Source organism: Aphelocoma coerulescens, chromosome 3 (genome assembly GCF_041296385.1).
Source record: "Aphelocoma coerulescens isolate FSJ_1873_10779 chromosome 3, UR_Acoe_1.0, whole genome shotgun sequence".
NCBI lineage: Eukaryota > Metazoa > Chordata > Aves > Passeriformes > Corvidae > Aphelocoma > Aphelocoma coerulescens.
The window spans coordinates 3,824,490-3,846,011 of record NC_091016.1 but is presented as its reverse complement, the minus strand read 5'-3'; the positions used below and the strand labels follow the sequence as shown (position 1 = coordinate 3,846,011).

The following is a 21,522-nucleotide window of genomic DNA, read 5'->3' as shown; positions in this document are numbered from 1 at the left end:
TGCAGCGTATTCCCGATGCTCTGGTGCTGCCTGAACTGAGCCCATAGTCAGTCAGAGAACTCACTCAAACTACCCTAAATACCAAGTTTTGTGAGTCTTCTGGATCCTTTGTGGGCTGGAAAGGAGAGAGGAGCCCAGAAGGTGCATTCTTCCCAGACTCAATGGTGCGCTTTGGATTTTGCTTGACTACAGGTCTCTGACATGGACAGGAAGATAAAATACCTTTAAAAATTAAGGCTATGCCTTACATTAAAATGAGGTTTTAACTGTTAGAAAAAAAAAACCTGCAGCACCTCTGGCAGCTCTCTGGTTTGGGCTGGGCATGCCAGCTTATGTGATAGAGACTCCTATGTGACAGCCCAGCCTCTTTCAAACCGCATCAACAACAGGCCACCTACAAAGTAGCCAGGAATATTTGTTAGTCAAACTTGAAATAAGTTAAAAAAACCCAAACCCACTTATCTTATCACAGTAACTAGGTTCTTTTTAAGTTTTAAGCAGCTCCATTAATGCAGTCCATTTTTAACCAATGGATTTGCTTACAATACCTCCAGCAGCAGTATCAGCAGAGCAGTTTTCAATTTATATGGAAAACCCCCTAGAAGTGAGAAGCAGCTTTAAGTTATCCTGCACTGACTGATGATGGAAAGACCTGGAAATAAAGAAGCAACTGTTTCTAAAGCCACTCACGCAGGGTGATCCTAACATCTGATCACAGCACTTTTCCTCAAAAGCTGGCCATGAGTGTCCCAGTTCAGCTTGTTTCTAGCTGGGCCATGTATCACTTCCCTAATTTTCACACCACATTTTTTCCACAAACATAGCAGCCTTTTGGCCACCAACGAAAATCAATCCCCTTCAGCTTGTACAAAACCAGCAATGCACTGTTACAACCTTGCCACAACCATTATCAGAATGACTGTGTTATTTTAAATTACCATTAATTTCATTTCATCAATTCTCATTATAACCCTTTCATCATTAAAAAGATATATAGTTCTTTATAGCTAGTTGTCACTTTTTGATAATGTAACACTGCATGCCCTTCCAAATTTGCTCAGAATATGGCAGAGGTAGCTAATTTAGAGTTTATAGTTGTTGTGGATTTTTTAAGGGTATAGGGAAGGGGAAAAGCAGATGAATATTAAAGAATACTGAGAAAAATTAAGGCAGTTTTCATCTACATGTTCTTTTCTGAGGAGCAACAAAACAAATAAGAACAAAAAAAAGAACAAAACAGAGCAGAGCAATAAAGACAAACAAGACACTGGAATAAGAAATGGTGCCATGGGTGATGAAGGAGCAGCAGGGACATAAGCCCAGAACAGCTGGGCTTGGCTGTGGTACACTGTACACTCCTTCCCACTCACCTACTTATTTTAACTCTTGTTTTTGTTCAGGTTTCTCTTCTTTACACATCCCAGTCTGCACAGACTCTCCAATGCTAGGCATGGTCTGTTTTTAATAGACTTTTGGTCTAGACCGTGAGCCAGATTTCTGAAGTCTTCACCTTTAATTTCATGCACATGTGAATGTGCCCATCTTGGCCAAGTGAATTATCACAGGCACAAATAATTACCTGTGAGCACAGGCAGCCAGCCACAGTTTCAGCCATCCTCTTTCCTTTTTGTGCATGACTCCCTCACAGTGCTTGGTATCTGAAGTGCTAAATATCTGCTAAACATGTAATTCTTACAACTTGTACACATGATGATATTTAATTGCACTGAGCTGGGCAATTATTAGCCTGGTCCTTTGGATTCTTGTGGTATTTCCTTTGTCTTGAAGGACAGAGCAGGAGATTCCTTGCTGGAAGGATGACCATACAGTGATTTTCTTTGTGTTTCCATTCCTAGGCTTATGTCATGCCTGTAAATAAATAAGTTGATACCTACTAATAAGAGGCAGATTGGTTGCCAATGGCCAGAGTGCTGCCAGGTTTGCTTGGACACTGGACTACAAAAAGGATAAGGGCAGACTGAGGTCCATTTCAGGACAGGAAGTGTGAAGTTTGACAGAGCATCTTTCACAACAAAAGCCAAGGAAGGAGGGAAGCAGGTTACCAACAGAGAGAGGGGAAGGGGCACAGGGCATCTCTGCCTACTGGAGCCTTCCTAAAAACACCTGAAGGAGAACAGAAAATATCTGAATTTTTCTCAATTCATCTGCACTTCAGCAAGTCTGTCCCAGTGGGCTAAAAGGCAGGAATCACAACAATTCATCTCACAATGAAAAACAGCTTGAAGTCAGAATTGCTTTCACACAACTTTTTCCCATAAGATCAATGCATGATTTCTGTATCTTTTGAAACAATTTTGTATTTTTCGATCTCCAATAATCAAGTCAGTGTTCTACTGTGTAACTATCTTGTCTAAGAAACACTTAAAACCAGGACTGAGGTGTAAATGCAATTAAAATTTACAGCTTTAAAACCCAAACAGACTTGAGTCTGCAACACTGCAGCAAGTCTGCCCATAGAATCCATGGGGAAAAACTACTACAAGGTGATTGTGTGGAAGAGGTGCTCCCCCAAACCTTATTTATTTAAAATGCAGATTTTAAGCTCTTGTCTTGTGACCACTTGTCCCTCTTAATAGTATCACCATTTAAATGAGATGAATAGATTTGAATTTCTTTCAGAGTCTCTATCAATGCTGCTTGTTCTGCTTCATGATACAAACAGTTAGAACCATGCACCGAATTATCTTTAACTCTCCACAGCCCCGAGACTGTGCTTCACCTGTAATTTATAGGTCTGATCACTTCAAGTTTCCTTTGAGGCCTCTGTGAGATTCATGGGCTGTGCACTCCCCTCAGTCCATCACTGCTGCTTTGTCAGTCCCTGTGCAGGTCCGTGTTCAGAAACATTGACTGCAGAATTGATCCTGTGACCTGTAACTCAGGGAATGGCCTCGCTGCCTCCCGCTGAGCACATCTGCAGCTCTTTGAGGTCACTCAATTGGGAGCTTCTCCCCATTTCTAACCATCATTTGGAGGTCACACAGCGACAGAACCTTTACTTTATTTGTTTCTCTGCTGTGCCACAGGAAGTAGGGGATAGCAGTATGGATTCCACACACCCTTTCAAAAAGGGGACTCTGTTATTTATTGGCTGTGGTATAAATTCACCAGGTTAATTTACAGGAGAGAGAGAGAGAGAGAGAGAGAGAGAGAGAGAGACCAGCAGCAGAAATTGTATTTTTTCTGTCATTTAGTAATTTTTGATGTGTATTCTTACGTGCAAATGTGTCACTAGTTTTCTGCAGTTGCAAAAACCATAAAGTTCAGTATAAAGTATACATGCTTTTCTGAACAGAGGTTTATAGCTCTTCATCACAACAGAATATGGAATTATATTTTGGGTAGAGATATATATTATTTTTAAGAGATGAGTTTTGGTTTCTTTTAAAAACAAGTTTCTTTAATTCTAGAGTGCTTACAATTTATTTTCTCTTAAAATCCTAGACCCTAAATAGAAAGAACCCACCGGCATAAAATTCTTGAAAAACTTCACCACAGAATTTGTTAGGTCAGACAGTTTTATTATGCCAACTCCCCCTGGAGCTACAGAAGCCCCTGGGCTTGTATTCCTGAGTTGGAGTTTGCAACAGGCTAGATGCTCTCACTCCCTATATATGGAATTAGGTTGATCATTTTACCTTTTTAAGAAAACAAAAACAACCAAGACCAAGACAATCAAGTTATTCAATGTGTTGGCAGAGAGAGAAAGGTGGCACAAACACTTCACACTTACAGGAATGAAAGTTTAACTCATACCGTAGAAATGCAAGCAAATATTAGAAATTCTCCCCATTAGCACTTCTGAACTAGAATGTGAACTTTTTAAAATGTTTTATAGAATAATTGCAGTGGAAGACAAGCTTTGCTGAAACAAAATTCTACAGAAAATCTCCCAGCAGTGACATACACTTTGTACTGTTGAGTTAGGAGCTACTGGACTACCTATTGATTTCTTTTATTTAATAAACCCTAAAACATCTATCCAGTAACTCACAAGTACCTTACTTCTAACCCATCAATGAGTTTGCTATCATTAAAGCAAATTACAAGTACAGCACAATCTTCATACAAATAACACAGGAAACAAATCAGAAAATCACCCAGCTATCTGCCCAATGCCAAGTCAGCTACAAGTCTGAACATTTTATGATTACTCTTAAGTGGACACTTCCAAAGCGATTGCAATGTGAAAAACTGCAGCATTTCTTGCTGTCATAAAAATACACAATAGCCAAGCCAAAAGCAAAGTCATTTGAGTTATGCTAATGGTTGCAGATTGTCTTGGCTCTAAAGAGCCTCCTCCTCTGGATTCGGCAGAACACCATAAACTGTGCAGCACTAGCTGCTACCACTGTATAAACCCAGGGTTGTCCTAAACAGCCATGCTGCTTTCAAATGATGTCTTTCAGAAAGCTGACAAGTTAAATTTGACTCAGCCATTTAACTTGAAGCTTTTAAAAAGAGCATATATACTTGAATGGTTCACCTCCAATGGCAGTAAGCTGCTTCACAAGATCTGCTTATCACTGCAGCAGAGAAACCACAATTGAAGGAAGTATTGCTTACAGCCAATTATATTTAAGTGAAATTGGAGACGTCCTTTTCTCCTAAAGGATTTTTTTCCAATTAAAAAAGCATACTTAGATTTTATTACCTGAAGAAAGAAAAAAAAGACCTCAGAAGAGCATGTGGAATGTGGCAGGACCAAAAGATTTGTTTCAAAATATTTCACCCAAGCACTTCCATTTCAAGGCTGGCTTCAGAGAACAGCAACTTTAATCCTACTTACCTGTTTTATCCACTACAATGAGCAGGACACGAGAGTAAGGGCATGGAAACAATTCAAGGCAATACTAGAAATCTAGAACTTCCAAGAATGAAAATACAATGGGGCTCATCCCTAATCTTTACTGATACCTTTTAACTGGCATAACCTAGAGCAGCAATTAGGTCCTCTTCATTAGTTTACCCATCCATACCAGTATCCCAGTCAGCAGAACACAGGGAGAGCCAGCAAAGCACAGCTTTGTCCTGCTTCTTTCTCAGCCCTTAAGCTCCACAGAGCCACTCTCAGATCGGTTGTGAGGGGATGTGAATGCTCATGCATAAACTCCTTTTAATATGTGGATTGCTGCAGCAGAACATAAGCAACTCAAAACTTTTCAATGGTTATAAACACAGTAGAGTAGAAGTGCAGATAAGCAAACACACTTACCTCGTGTGGATTGCTGTAGCCCAGAAGAAGATTTGCTGCTTTAATGTCACCATGGACATATTCATTTTCATGTATGTATTCCAAAGTATCCAACTAGGAAAGAGTTTAGAACAGAGCAGAAAACAACATCATCTTCTCCATTCTGCCCCTAACCCTGCTACCAAACATTTCTCAGTTGGACAGGGGAATCAAGGGCTACACAGACTGAGCTGACACATTTGGCTTGGACTAATGATGGCAAAGCATAAACAAGCCATACTTTGCATGAGACATCCCTGTGTAAGTGCCTATGAGTACCAGCTTCTAAATCACAGAGCAAAAACGAAACCAGTACTTTATAAACACCAGAGGAGATGATGAAAACACCAAGAAACACTTAGAAAAATCAGACTCAATCAGTTCTAAAGGTTTGGCATAAATTTAATCCAGCCAGTTATTACATGGCATGCATTTCATGTCACAACCCCCCTGCATCAACACCTCCCTCCTTACTGAGGCACAAATAGCTCTAATTATTAGTAAAAAAAACATCTGCACTTGGCAACTCATACAAACAACAACCCAATCCTGACTTTTGGAGAGCACAAAGAGCATTACAAGTTTATCAATTATGTGACTATGAAAGCCCTTCACTTTTAAAAAATATTGTTTAGGTTAAAAGGATGCTTTGGATGCATCCAGTCTAAGAGTTCCTCTTCCCTTAAAGAAGACCATTAGAACTTAAAGACCATTGCCTCACTCCATTTTCTGTGTACCTCTGCTCAGCAATAGCAGTATTTCACAACACAAAACATGTTACAAAGGAGCACATATGTAATCTTCTGTTGGAATGTGCCAGTCTACACCCATTTGAAAGCAAAACTGGTATTTGCAGACTGGCTAAATCCTGGCCTGTATGATCAGTGTGTTCAGCAAACACACTGAAAATTTGGCATTCAGGCATGCAGTTGTGAACTTTGACAAATATGGATGTCTAATACAATACCCTTCAGACACTGGAAAAAAAAAATCAATACATGTTGAAACATGAGAATAGGCTTACGCATCTCAGTCTAGACACACACGTTGAAGTGGATGGTCTGTGTTTTAACCTATTAGGAAAAGAATTGGTTTGACCAAATTTCAGTCTGTAGGGGGTCTCAGTACTTTTTTTTTCTAAAAAAACCCCAGAGAAGTAAGAAAATACATAGCATTTACACATGTTTAATTCTAAACTCAGCAGCCACCTAAAGGATGTATTAGCAAGATAATTCTCTAGGTGAACTCTGCAAATTTGAGCCACAGTAATTTCCTCTCTCTGTGCGTACCATTCGTGCCCCAAGTTGCAGAACAATCTCCTTCTTAAATCTGCTTCCACAATCTTCAAAGATTCTTTGAAGGTCTTGCCCCAGTCTCTCCATGACCATGAACCTGTAGCTATCAGGAAAGATGGAAAAGGGAGAAATCCTTTAAGACATGACTGCAAGTTTGTGTCAGATTGAAAGGACTTCATCTCCATTTTTGAAAATGGGTCATCAGTCAAACTGAGGCTTAATTACCATTCATCTTATTACCTTTTTCCCTTGTACTCAGCCAGGCCTGATCCCCAAAACACTGGAATTCCTAAACATCTTATTTTTTTGAGATTCATCCATTTTCTTACTGTAATAGTAAGAAGAACATAACATTGGGTTAAAGGCAGCTGAGAACTCCAGGTCTGGGGTGTCTTCTCTGTCCTAAGGCTGGCCTGTCTCTGGAGTCCATTCATTGCTGTGCACACAATAAATGTGGCCCTGTTCTGGCTGTTTGGCTTCTGTTCTGCCTTCTGATCAGGAAGGACAAGGACAACACCCAAGTAACAAAACCTATCCTACAGCTATCCAGAATTACCACAGCACCAACTGGGACTGGTTCAGGGTATATAAATGAGCTGGCTTTCAAGCTCTAAAGCAGCAGTTCTTAACAGAAGTAGTTAAACCCAAACTTGTCCTTATATCTACCTGAATCAGAGTTGAGACATTACTTACTATGCTCTTGTTTTGCAGCCCTCTGGTAAAACTTCAGCTCAGAAAATAAGGGGCCATTTTCAAGATATTCCTGTTGAGAAAGAAATAAAACTGGTATCATAAAAGGCATTGAAAGACAACAGTTTCTTAAGAAAAGCATGTAAGAAATACCAAGAGAATGAAACCCTTTTTTCCCCCATCTCACATATCCCATGTCACCTGAAATTTAATTTTAGTAAGTAGCTAAAAAGAAAAGTTGTTTGGCAATGCATTTTCATAAACAACACAGATTCTTTCAGATACTATTTAAGACACTATTTTCAGAAATATCATAGACCAGGTGTGTTTCAGGTCATAGTCTAATTTTCCTTACTAAACTGTTGGGGGGCTGTAATCAAGGGAAAAATCAAGTCAAGGAAATACTGTGTCATGGAAATGCCAAATATACCCCCAAGCAGGGAAAGGATATAAAAAACCCAAATAACCAAAAGCCACAAGCATGCAATAGAGACCCAATGCTGAAAATAAGGATAGATAATTTAGAGGAAGAACTGCATGCAAGTCAATAATTTAGAAATGAGATCGACACGTTACCACTTTAATGACGTGCACTGCATCATCTTCTACAGGAACCTGAGTTTGAGGGGATGCTGCAAAGGAACAAAGACATGGAGATCAAGCTGTATGCAACAAAATGTAATTGCAAATAAAGACTGTGTTAACACTGAGTCAGGCAACCAAAAAATACACAACAAAAGATAGTCTGAATTCCTGCTTTTAAAGGTCAGAGCTTCGCCAAGCTCAAAGAAATATAAAACAAAAGCAACACACAGAAGTTTTAATCAACAAGCAGAGAAGCAATTTTAAGCCACGTTTTCAGAAGCCTCCCCCTGCACGTTCATTAAGGAGTAAGCAGGATGTCCTCAGTGCACGTTTGCACCACAATGAGCTATTCCATTAGGACAGACACTGTTTAAGTCATTCCAGCCAATTGGAAAACCACTGTATTTGGTTGCTGTCAATCTACTGTCGTGACAAAGACACCACTTTAAAGTTCTGACCTACATTATGCCTCTAGACAGGATTGTCTGCTTTCCTCTATTACAATTAATTTGTCCCTAGAACTTGATTTCTATTCTGGCACTATTTAGACACGGGCCTAAGTTAGGGATAGCACAGCCACCACCTGCCTAAAGGGGAGCTGAGGGATTGTGCCTCTCAGTGCAGGTAGAGATTTCAAAACAATAATTGACCACATGTGCCAATTACAGCCCAGGAGACAGAACCTCTGTGCACAGACAATGCAATCCTATTTTCTTCTGACCCTGAGAGAACTATCAGCTCTCTCTGATACTACTGAAGCTACATGGAGCTACACTGGGATTAAAATTTAATGAGACTAAATCATCTTTCAGAATCATCACTGAAAAAAGGTAAAAAGAATACAGTTCCTAGGAAATAAGTGTCCCTTTCAAACTTCTGATAATGATCAAATACCAACAACAGTCCAGGTGTGAAACACTTCAACCATCAGCACACACAAAAATAGACCACTTTTATCCACATAATAAAAATCAAGTAAACTTGGATCTAATCAAACCATCCAAGCTTACTTTTTTTGATGGTCAGGGCATAAAAATACTTTTACAATGAACAGACTCCTTCAGCTGCCATCTTCCTTCAATTCTGTTCAGCATCTGGGTTGAATCTGGCAGTGTACATACCCCAAACACCCACAGGCTCCCCACTGACACTTCCCCATGTGAATGCTGCTGTGCCAATAACACATTAAAATAAAATTAAAATATTAAAACAGTAGCTCTGGAAGGTGTGAAGAACTATCCACACACTCACACAAGTAACAGTCACATTCAGAACACAAAACTACTAGAAGGGAAATTTTGGTACACGTTGATATTCTTACCATATTGTTGTACTGAAGTGGGAATTAAGGCACAGGCATTTATGTCTTTTATTTTTCTCTGCCACATATAGAATATGTGTTAATAGAAGACATTAGTTGAAAGGAGAACATCCCATATGTTTTCACTGCATTCAACAACATTACCCAAACAGAATTTTATGTGCTCCCTTTACTAGCAGAGATCTGAAAAGAACCTCTGGATAAGAAAATGTAATTCAATACCAAGTTACTGAATAGAGGGGCTTGATAGGTGTAGAGAAGTATCAAATTTAAATGTATTTGAAAGAGTCTGATCTAACTTCCCTGTAGACTTCTTGACATTTTATAAAGAGAGGCCTCATTCATGATAATCTGGAACACAGGAACAGCTGTCAGGGTAATGAAGAAGAGCAATAACAGGAGGTAGCCCAGCAAAAGGGCTCGCCCCTGTGGCTCTTACACTGTGCTGGCTTGGATGCTTTTGGAGTCACACTGAAAGAACATCCTGAAGGAAAATAAACCCAAACATAACTGGCAATGGTTACAAAGTGAAAAGGGAGAAAAATCAAAGCTCAACAAGATACTGAAACAGGTGCCCCACAAAACGAGTTACAATCAAGTCTACAGAAGAAGAAAAGGTATTAGTTTTATGGCACATACATGGAACAAGGCACATCAGTCCCAGTGAATAACACGAACTTCTTACACAGATAATGCTGGGACAATCAGTCTCATCCATACAGATAAGTAGAAGTTGTATGTGCACCTTTTGTTACATCACTTTAATTACCATTCAGATCTCTACCAGCAATACTCCAGTCGCAGCTCAGAAAAAAGACAGACAATTTTTTTGTCCATAAATAAACATAAATGGTTTTTTAAAAATTGTCTCATTACTATGTATAGCTACTTAACAGACTGGAAAGGCTCCCAAGGTTTAACAAACAGTCTGATTACATACCTCATAGACCACCACCACATACTCTCCTGCGAGTTTAGCTCATAGTTAATTACTGTATACTCGTAATTAGCCATGTGCTAGCCTCGTTCTGTGTGGTAGCACATGGCTATTTATAATATTACAATCAGTTAAATGCTAGACTGCAGGACAGTGAGCAGAGACTCTGCAGGAGAGCACTGCTGATAGGCAGGAGGTCTCTGATGGCAGATAAGTACTCACAGAGAGTACCAGGAGCACTATATGGCGAGATTATGTTTGCAAAAAACCTTATAATTGCATAACAAGGGTATGAGTTCCCAGGTTATGCTGCTTTTACCAACTAGAGATGCACAGCTCCTGACATTTGGGGAGGGGGGTGTTGATGCAGGCACACAACCAAAACCATTGTCTGCATAACTGGGAGCACTGGTGCAGGATGAAGCTGTGGAGCAGGCTGTGGCAGTTTTCACCTCATGCAAAGAGGAGTCTCACAGAACATTTGCAGAGGGCAAAGGGCACAGCTCTGCTTTCCCTTCCTCCCCTTCATCCCACAGTCACAGCTACCATACCAGTGAGGAGCACACAGCTTCAAACTGCCCTCTGAAAGGAAGCAGTGCAGTAAGATTCACAACCTAGGCCATAATTTCCAAGTGCGGTGCCTGCACAAGTAACTTACCTCACCACGTCCAGAATTCCCTGGTTTCACCCAGCACAGCAGTTATGGACTTATCATCCACTTTAACCATGAATTTCATCCCTTTTGTTGCTGAGTGCCACCACTTTAATTAAAGGAGCTCTCTAAACGTTAACAAGCTATGGTAACAAAAGGGTGTTTATGGCTGAACTGCCATTTCCTACAACCACACAGCACAACTGCAGCCTGACAGAGGAATGTGCCAATTCCCTTTGCCAGTTCAAACGTGCTTGTTGTAGTTTTAGCAGTTAATTTGTGGCAGCCACATTTGGAATATGGTGAAATATTTTCAATGGCTCTCACAGAACCAGTTTTGTTGACAAAGTTTACACAGTGGAAAAGAAAACAGCATTAATTTGGCAGTTTGGGAGAACATCCCTGCTCCTGTCCACAGCTGGTGTCTTTGCCACTGCTGGATATTTTGAGGATATATTTGTTTGGAAAACATGAATAAAAGTATTTTCAGAAGTTCTTTAGTTGCTACAATTTTATTTTTGCTTTGTTCCACTCATTAGCTAATCCTGAAGAGTGATATATCAACTTAGTTTTTGCAGAAATCAAAACTAATCTCAAAAATATCACATTTTTGAGGTCACAGGCTACCTATAAAAAAAGCTGGAAAAGTTCTGACCCTGTTTAAGTGAAGGCAAGACCTGTTAAATACAATGGGTAACAAATGGGAGAAATGCTGCTCAGAGCATCTAACAATAAAAAAAGGATCCAAGCTGCAGCAACAGAATTACTGAAAACAAAATGTACACAAGTAAATAAAAAGTAGCATTTGCTATTAAACACAGCTTCAGCCTGCATCAGGAAGGTGCTAAGGCAAATGTTTACAGGCAAACAAAGCACATTGCCTCCCCCTCCCACTGCAATATCCAATTATTTCCCAAAAACTGAAACATTCAGTGTTTGAAGGGTGTTCACACTCCACTTTTAATGCAGCCAAAGGACAATCTGCTTCTATTACTTTATAGATGCAGCATCATTTCCTGGACAGACTTTTCTGAGCAGTATATTTGAACAAGTTTTATTCTAGATTCTTCTTCCAAGTAGCTCTAAGAATGTATAGGGGGTTTATACAGGTAACAGGTACATAACCCTCCAAAAGGCCCATCTTCCACAAGACCAAGCCAAACTGATTTTGGGACAAAATAGTGTTCAACTGCTCCACTGTTTTGCAGGTAACTCCAAATGCCTCCAACTTAAGAGCAGGTAGGAAATTTCACTACATTTCTTACTCATGTTTTCGTGAAACCTTAATCTTGGCTCACCAGAGCCAAAGTTTTTGTATTCCACAGCAATGGAAACCAATTGTTTGACTTTCAAAGTTAATTACTCTAAGCTGGAATAAGGATGACACATCCTTTAACCTCAGGCAGAAAAGCTTTGCATGGCCTGCTCTTACAGCACTCTCAGATGGGAGCCCAGGCCTCTAATATTTAAAACTTGATGCACAAACTGTTTTCTGGCAAGATTCTGCTGCAGCCCATCTGCTGGTCTGACATGGTGCCCACTTAGAAGATACAATGCCAGTTTCAGTAGGGTACAGGTGCCAAAGACAACTGAAGGAGTGCCCTCTGCAAGGCAATAGGTACCTTAGCCGTCCTCCAAAGCTCCTCCTACATCCCCCACTGAAAATAAATAAAAAATAAATTCAATCAATCTGAACTGCTCTCCCGACCCCCAGCACTACTCAGAATATATGGAAAAAGAATCCCCAACATATGATGTGGCACAACTCTACAGTGTAACAGTAATGATCTCTGCAGGCTTTTTAACAGGCTTTAGACTACTGTGCAAAAGTGAATTACACTTTCCAAGTTAAGACTTTCAGCTTACAGAGGACCAAAAAAGAAAGGGGGAGGATTGCAGAGGAAACACTCATCAGCAAGAACTAGTAAAGGTAAGGAGTATTTTCTCTTTGACTGATGGTGCAGATCCTGTACCATGCTGTCAGCCCTAAGTAACCTCTGAGTAGCAAAATCAGGCTAAACATAAAATTTAGTTTGCCTACAAACAGGGTGCTTGCAGTATCTCTATTTGTACAGTTTAATGTCAGTGACTAGACAAAAAGACCCCTCCTGAAGCGGTGTTTGTCTACCAACAAATTTATTTTCACTCTAAGGTTCACTCACCTTCAAGTACAACGCATTTTAACATCTTGAAGTTAAGGAAAATCCATCCCTACCCTGAGTTACCTGCTAGTGCTTTTACTTATAGGGCTTCCTTAATTAAAATTCTTCTTTCCATTGAACTAATAAAAATCATGCTGTATTTATATTTCAGTATCATTTTACTGCATTTTTAATTCATTTGCTGCATTATTTTAATTTAAGCAACTCCTGGAGGACTTTGTTTCTCCAGAACCAATTGCTAAAGCAGATTCCTAAGCAAACCAAGGAATGAACAGTAGGACCAAGTGTGCTTCCATCAATGCTTCTCTTCCCTTAACACAGGTACCCCCCTGCTCACAACTACACGAATTATCTATAAAAATTAGTCTGAAACAGAAACTAACTCTTTTTCACACCTCAGCCTGATTCCCTGAATACCAACAATTAGATTGCACTATGATCCAAGCTTAAAAGAACAGGCCACACCAGACTTCGTCCTTACCTCCACCAGTAGCAGGGCTCACTGTACTGCTAGTATTAAAAGACAATATTCACCCATTTAATCACTATTTACTGCTCAGGAAGAAATTCTTTCCCTCTTCCTTGAAAATGTGAGGAAAAATTCAAAAGGATAGTGCACTGGCTATGCTGATCCCCAAGCAGGGCAGAATTCAATGACAACTTTATCAATACTTACTTTCCTGAGCTTCATAAAATTAAAACACATTTACAACGTCCTAAGTTCTATTGTAAAAGACACCATCTAACAAACATTTGTATGTAGATGTAAAAAAATTTATTTTTTTCAGAACCATCCCTTTCCATGAGAAAGAAGCCAGCAAGTAGATAGTGCTGTATGTAGCAGTTTTCACTGTGACAGAGGAATCTTAACAAAACATTGTGTGACCTTTCTGCATTTAAATTTTCAGTCCAAATTGTACATTAATAGAGTGCTTGCAGCAGGACTAGAGAATGATTTATATAAAGCTTGGTGTTAATTACTGGCTGTGATCCGAGAGAAAAATGAGAGAACGTAAGGCTCCTCAACTCTTGGTTCATTTTCCACTGTTCTCCACAGGGCTACAAACCAGTTGTGAGACCACCAATGTTACAGCCTTCCTCAGCTGCTCTTCATTCTGCTCCCCTTCTCAAAGGGATAACAGCTCTACCTGAGGTGCCTGAGAGCAAATCAGCACCAGTAACACAAAAATAAAACTTCCAATGTACAATAGCATAGTTAATTCCTATTTATGAGCCACATTGCTCTTGCTATGGCAAAAACAGTGCTTGAGAGGACATCTCTACAGGGCTTCTGTGACTTTTCTCCTTAGCTGGGAGGAATCAGTGTTTGCAAGCTTTCTGCTGCTGGATTTGCCCTGGCTGAGATCAAAGTGAAAAGGCAAAGGAAGGAACAAGTCAACAAAGAAGTAAATAAGTTGGCACAGATTGGAAAGAGTAAGAATAATCAGAAAACAAGGGAAAGCATTTGTGAGGCAGGACAGAACATGAAGATGGTGGTAACTTTCATGCACATAATTAGAAGTTCAGAAGCCCTATATTTGCATCCCAGGACTCAGGGTCAGTAAATGGCTTTCAGCAGCTTTGATTTAGTGAACAGAACCTTCTTCCACAAAATGCACCCCTAGTAAATACATTTTGCAGAGATGCCGTAAAATTTCTCAAGAACATTGTTATAGATTAATGGAGTATGGAATACCCTTAATGGGAAATTAAGCTATAACAACCACATCAAAATCTTTACACTGCTACTGTAAAAATACTTATTAAAAGATATAGCTGGCAAAGTTAACCTTTACTTTCATAAAAGGGCTGTGCTCTTCATACCTGGTAGGCAATCGAACCTGTCTCCACTCTCCTGTCTCCCACCCCTCTACAGCTCTTTCTGGGTGAGCTCCTCTCTGAAAGTCAGTGGTCCTCTCACACCTTTTTCTGGATGTTCTAAAAACAAGTCTGAACAGCTCAGAGAAAATGGGTGTCTCCAAGCACCTGTACCTTAATCACAAAAATTTGTCATCTACTTCACTCCCCTTGGTTCTCAAAGACAGCTGAATTTTGTAGCATCAAGCCCCCAAAAAACTGCTGAATATAAATACACCAGAGATCAAGAGGTGGACAAAAAAAAAGCAAGCTTCAGTGTCAATACTTAGGGATAAATGTCCCTTTTCTCTTTAATTGATGAGATACAAGGGGAATTGAGCCTTCAGTTCAGTGCTGCAGGTAGCATTCACTGTTCCTCCTGAAAGAAGGGATTAAATGAACACACAAATACCACTACAAAAGTGGCAGCTGCCTTTCCTCAGCCATGCTGTCACTTACAAAAAAACACAGAATAGCAACACCAACAGTCCCTGATTGTATTCTCATTCTAATCCACTGACTGCTCTCCACCTCAGTTCAGTGGGAGCCAAACTGCAACAAACACCTCAATATAAGAAACCACCTTGGTGGTCTCTGTGATCAGGCAGAAAACTCAAATCTGCATGGAACTGCCTGAATCCCACATACTAAACCACCCTCAAGGTCCAGTGTGATTTGGCTGCAGCAGGAAATGACAGAGCTATATTCTGAGTGATTCAGGAACACAACATTACTTGTCTTACACTTGGAGAGCTACACCCACTACAGCCTTGCTTTCTGCACTCCATTCCCAGCTCCCTCACACCCTTCTGTCTGTGGCAGACTTCTACAGGTTCCCATCTTCCTGTCCTTTGAATGGCAGTACCCAGAGACACCTTCACTTTTTAGCTCATGCTAAGGTCTACTTTCTCATGGTAACATCTCTCATGTGCCCAACACACAGCATCTCTCAAATGTAACCAACTAATGGTTCATAATAAGGTAATAAGATATATCAAAAAGATCTATCATAATACTAAGATATATCAAAAGGAAAAAGAAGGTAAATACTCCAATACATGTCCTACCCTTCCACTCCCTTGTATCTGCAGTTAGCTGAAACCCCTATCATTGCCACTGGTTCTGTCTGCAGAGCAGTGAGGAATAGCGTGAACTACTGAAATTCCAGAGAAAACCAAACCAGAAACTTCACTACAGGAAGCTCTTGGATGTACTGCTACTGGATGTATAGCTGATTTCTGCATCAAAGGAAGCTGGTCTGTGTATAGGAACAACTTGCTTATTAAGTTTTAAGCCTTAATATTCCAAACAGAGTTAATACTATTCTAACTTAAAAAGATCATGTTAGGCTCCAGAGACAATGTAGTAAACTGCTTCTAGCTAATTCTTTACTCCTCAATACAAGCTCAGTTTAGTTCCAACCAGACACTTTGTGCCATGAAAAAAAGAAAAACCAAACCACCCAAGCTCATAATATTGCCTTGAACACAGGATTTGCTCTTTCACAGAGCCCAGCAACACTAACATACATTACACCCTCTGCAGTGACCCAGAATGCTTTACAAACTGCCTTTCAGAACTATTCACTCCTCACAGAGCACAAACTGACTGAAATGCAGCAGTTTCTTTTGAAGGAAACACAGAAACTTATCTAGGCCAGAGCAAATACAGAACACCACTTCCACCTCTGCTGAAAAGATGTGAATTCAGAGGCAGCACCCAGCTAAGTATTGTTACTGTTTCATTTCCTGGATGAAAACGGATTTACTCTTGGCCAGAAAATAATACTTACAATAACCAGAAACTGAAAGAGGGCTACAGAGCATTAGGCTGGCATAAGGCCAAAACCGTGGCTAAGAAAAGCACTTTTCCTTTGAAAAGCATCACCTAGCAGTGCTCTTCGGTGGTCTTTGACACAGTGGCACCTTGGTTACCCCACTCAAGATCCACAGAAAAGTGCATTAGTATCCAGCAAAATGAGCTGGACAAGCCATGGAGAACACGCTGCATCGTGAGCAGGAATGGAACGGGAACACCAGCTCAGAAAACCACTCCTGGACAAGGATCACCACCGGCATGTAAACAAGAGCAACTTTTTTTAAAGTTACTGCCCTGTCCAGCTCAGAAAGTTACAAAGCAATTTGCAAGTCACCCTCTTAATTATCAGCGGTATTTTACCTAAATAGATCAAGCCAAATCCTCCCTGGCCGATCTGACTGCCCAGCCTCCAGGTTTTTCCTTCGGTGTCTTTCAGGATCATGTCTTTAGGGAGCGGGACTGGCAGCTTGCCTCTGCCGGGACCTTTGGGCGGCATCGTACCTTGAGCGAGCGGAAAACGAAAGAGAAAGTTTGTTGAAAAATAGTTACCGGCAGGTACAATACCCCTCTACGTGCTTTGCCCACCAGCACGGAACAGGGACGGGGCGATGCCCCTCAGGCCGCTCCCCCTCACCCACCTCCACAGAGCCCCCTCGGCCTCCCCCCGCCGCCGGCCGCAAACTTCCCAGCCGGGCACTTCCGCAGCAGCAGGAGGAGGAGGCGGAGAGCGTGGCTGGACGCCGTCTTCCCGCGGGGAAACCCGGGGCGGGAACCGGGGCAGGGCCGCCACACGGGACTCCCGCGGCCGCCGCCTCCTCACGGCCCTCAGCGCGGGGGGGGGGGGGGGGGCGGGGCGCGCGCCCTTTCCCGCCTCCCCTCAGCCCCGCCCTGAGGCGCCGCCGCCACCGCCCGCCCTCAGGGGCGCGTAGCGGGAAGATGGCACCCGGAAAGTCGCTGTGTCTCGGGCGCTCCGGCTCCTCGCTTCGGGGGCGGGGAGAGGGGAGACGGAGGAGCAGGGAGATTACGGAGAACGGAGGAGGAGGAGGGAGATGGAGCAGGGAGATCATGAGGGACGGAAGAGCAGGGGGAGATGGCGTCCGCGAAGCTGCCTCAGCCCCAGGTGTTCCCGCTCTCCCGCTTCTGAGGCTGCGCTTCGCAAGGGAGGAACTTTTAAAAATTATTTAGTGCATAGAGAAGTAGGAGACCAGACGGTCTCCTGCCTGAGGTAAAAAAGAAAATCTCAGCTGACAGGATTTGGGGCGCAGCAGGCACTTTCAGGAGGTGCAGCAAAGTCACAGAGCTGTCATGGTGCCACGCCTCAGTCAGGCCACTTCGGTTTTCCCTCAGGATCTTCCTGGCAGAAGTCAAAAGTAACAATTTCCACCAAGAAACACAGGTACTCGCCCCAAAACAGCACAGCAGAAGAGGCTATGGCCACCTCAGGCTGGTTCCAGGCAGGGACAGACGAGAGATGCAGCTGACCCAAGAGCTAATCAGCCTCATCACCTTGTAAATTGGCAGTGAAGGACGCTGTGAGGTGAGTTTTAATTTCCTAGGATCCCAGGGCACAGCTTTGATCACAAGCCACCATTTTATGCAAGCTTTGCTTTATCAATAGGGTCTGTTCACCCAGGTACAAAACACCTAGGCAGAGCTCCCTGGGGACCACAACGTCATGACTACAAGCCCTTTTCCAAAAAAGGGGGTATAAAACTTAAAAGTTTAAGCCCATTTAAAAAAAAAAAAAGTACTTACCCCTTTTTTAAAAGAAAAACAAAACCCAAAACATCAGCAACCACATAATTTGCAAGTGAACTTAACAGTAGTAACACAGATTACGACTGCAAAGCTTGTATTGCCATAAGTAAATGAAGCCTTTATGTAAGAACCCTTTCTGCTTCATCAGCCTTGCAGGCTCTGTGGTTTTATCATTACTGAAAAGACCAGCTGAAGAATTGCCAGCAGACAGCTCAGCCATAAAGGGACCAAAGTCAAAATTTCCATAAAGCATTTCGTAGAGTTTTTCCCCTTTGCAACAGTTGTCAAAACAGACTGTAGGAGGGTGGTGTTGGGGTTGTTTGGTTTATTTAAGAAGGCAGCCACAGATGCCCAGTTCAGCATCGAAGAAACCATCACCATTATCAAGTGTTATGTGTTACCTGGGTAAAGGATCTTTCCAGAAGAAAGTTACCTCTAAACTGTTGCCTGGGAATCAAAGGCAGTTTAAGGAGAAAACTTTTTTGCTCAGCTGTTGCAAAGAGGTATCCACATGATTAAACTGAAATGAAAGCATGATCAAAGGGCTTCCTGCTTCCAAGCTCTTTCCCTGCCCACAAAGTTTCACCAGAATAAGAAAGTGAAACAAATCAGATGATTTGGGGAGGAAAAAAGAAACCAAACAGGTTAAGTATGAATAAATAGTAAAAGACATGATCCTAAAGGAACAAAACAGATTACATATTCATATTTTTGTTTTGTTTTCAATTATGTAAGAACTGGAGCCCCTTTTTGTCCCCACAAAACCACTGAGAATACTTTAACATCAGGAAGTTAGTGGGATACACTGATCTCATTAAAGGCTGGGGTTCAATGCAAAACTTTGCAGCTCATAAATATGAGTTGTTTTGACCTCATTTCACACATTTTATTCATGAGCAAAGACAAGATCACAAAAAAGAGAACAAGTTCATGGAGTTCTGAGGAATAATAAAGTAATCAGGAAAATGCTATTTCAAAAATAGCCATTACAATCTAATAGCCAAACTAAAAGTAAAAATAGATGCACAAGCACCTTTTAATGAATACAGCCACAAAATGCAATCGGTTACTGGTTTTGAAAATAAATCGGGCTACATTACATATCCCTTTGACTCCTGCAACACAGACACCTGCAGAGGGAACCGGGGTTTAAGATCCTCGGTTTTTAAATGAAAGTTTCCTTGTGCTAATAAAAAAAAAAACAAAAAAAAGCAACTTTACCATTTCAACTTCATTCAGGTCCAAGAGTATCCCAAGTCTGAGCCATCCTTAATATCTTGCCACTCTATCCCAACTTGGGCAATTTAACATTATTCTGTGTTATGGGAGGGTTTAAGGCTTATCTCCTACAAGTCATGGAAAATACCTGTGGGTTTGTGTGGTTGTTTTGTTTGGATTTTTTTTTTTTATGAGAGAATAGATGCAAAGTTAAAGATTTTCAAGCTTTTGGCAATCATTTAAAGAGTTAAAACCCTGAAAGACAACCACTCAGGAAGGTAAGAGAAACTAGTCATATGACTCATACAAAAAAAACCCCTACTAAAAAGAGGAGTTCTTGCACACACCAGGCCACTCCTGAAGAATGAGTTTATACTTTAAATCCAGATGTTAATAAATATTAATAAACAACCATAAATAGTAGGCCCCCAAAAGAAGTGTGTAAATGTCACCAGCAATTTTTTTATCACTTGGTTTCAGACACTTTAAAGGACAAAATTCACACACACATATTTTTAAAAATTAATGAAGACCAAAAGCTTTACCTAAGAAAAACTCTAAGCAGATTAGAACTTAATTCTAGAACCTTTGGCCCTATAAATAGCACATCCACGTGTTTTGTGGGTGGGACTAAGAAATGCTCTTTTCCTGTTGGGCTGAACTGGAGCTGGGGCTTTTTTTCTTTTTCCCTGCTTATCATCAGCCAATTAGCAACCCTCCCAAAAAACTGAGTTTCATTTAGACAGGTAAAATAAAGCCTAGTGGCCTCTTCACAGTTCTACAGATTAGCAGTTTGGGGAGGGGATAAAGGGATGAATGGCCAAAATAACTACACATGTGAGGGTGGTTTTGTGATTTGGGTTTGGGTTTTTCCAGGACAGCCTAATTATGACAAGCAATTTCCCTTCACGGTAATACAGCTACTGCCAAATTAAAAAATCCTAATAGGAGAATGGTGAGTATGCTCTTAAGAGTAAAAATGTACAAATCCTACCATTATCACCCTCTTTCTAGAATATGTTCTGTAGAGTAACAGTCAGCTGTGCTGGTTTACCATGGGCTGCATTTAAAGAGTGTGGTGAGATTCTCATGGAGTCAGTGCTTTCTTTAAGTGTTTAATAAGACAGCAAACCTGTCCTGAAGCTGTATTTATTTGTGTCTTTGTCTTAAAGCACTGTACATTAAACATTTGGTCCGTCTTCCATTTATTTTAATTTTTTTCTTCTCCTTGCTCAAACCTAAGCTTGAATATAAAAGATTGCAGTCAATTATATGAAATCTTGCAGTGTCACATGCACAAAGCCCCTTAAATTTGCTACAGTAGGTGAGCACTTGTAGCTTCTCTCACCACTGCATTGTGATGCTTTTGTGGTATTTAACGCTGACATTTTAGCACTTCCACATTCAATTCTCGTGCTTTGCTCCAGATCTCACTGATACTTAAAATATCATGGCTAAATTTACTCCAGAGATGTAACATCTCTGTATTAAGAGCATTGACAACAAGGCATCAAGTTTCAGACTGCTTCCCAGTTTGTGCTGAGAAATCTATTTGTGTCCCTGCATCTGTGCAGCTCCTGTGCTCCTGCTGTGCTCATTCCATTGTCGCCGTGCTCACTGCTGGTTCCTCAGAACTTTGGGAGTAATTACTTCTTGCAGTATCCGGGGAGCTCCAACATCCAGGGGCCATGTTGCTCAGCTCAGTCATTGTCTGGGTGCCCTGACACCCATTTCAGAGCCTCCTGACTATTTTGTGTGACTGGCCCTGTGATTGAGATCACGTAATTACAATAATTAGGAAGCTCACCTCAGGATATTATCAGAGCAACCCACCCAAACCTAAGTCCATATGGTTTGAAATAGCTAATGAGTCAGTTAATGTGCTATGTCCAGGAGTAATGGACACTCAATATGGATGGCATGGAGACATCATTTACCAAATTCATGACTGATTAAGGTTTTTCATATAGGCAGT

General features: G+C 41.1%; 1 protein-coding gene across 6 annotated transcripts in view; it reads right to left on the bottom strand.

Moving 5' to 3' along the window:
* Window positions 1-20,257, bottom strand: part of VRK2 (VRK serine/threonine kinase 2) — a 40,288-nt gene extending 20,031 nt beyond the window's left edge. Inside the window, exons 1-8 of one of the 6 annotated variants that reach the window (XM_069008885.1) lie at window positions 20,093-20,257; window positions 19,551-19,675; window positions 16,932-17,072; window positions 7,816-7,871; window positions 7,243-7,312; window positions 6,790-6,877; window positions 6,544-6,652; window positions 5,237-5,329 (exon numbers count right to left, since the gene is read on the bottom strand). In XM_069008885.1, coding sequence (XP_068864986.1) covers window positions 5,237-5,329; window positions 6,544-6,652; window positions 6,790-6,877; window positions 7,243-7,312; window positions 7,816-7,871; window positions 16,932-17,067 — 552 coding nt within the window. In that variant the 5' untranslated portion in view covers window positions 17,068-17,072; window positions 19,551-19,675; window positions 20,093-20,257. Of the gene's footprint in view, window positions 1-5,236; window positions 5,330-6,543; window positions 6,653-6,789; window positions 6,878-7,242; window positions 7,313-7,815; window positions 7,872-16,931; window positions 17,073-17,209; window positions 17,384-19,550; window positions 19,773-20,092 lie in introns of those variants that run through there. The other 5 variants (XM_069008886.1, XM_069008889.1, XM_069008890.1 and 2 more) reach the window with 5 other exon arrangements.
* Between the last annotated feature and the right edge of the window lie 1,265 nt (window positions 20,258-21,522).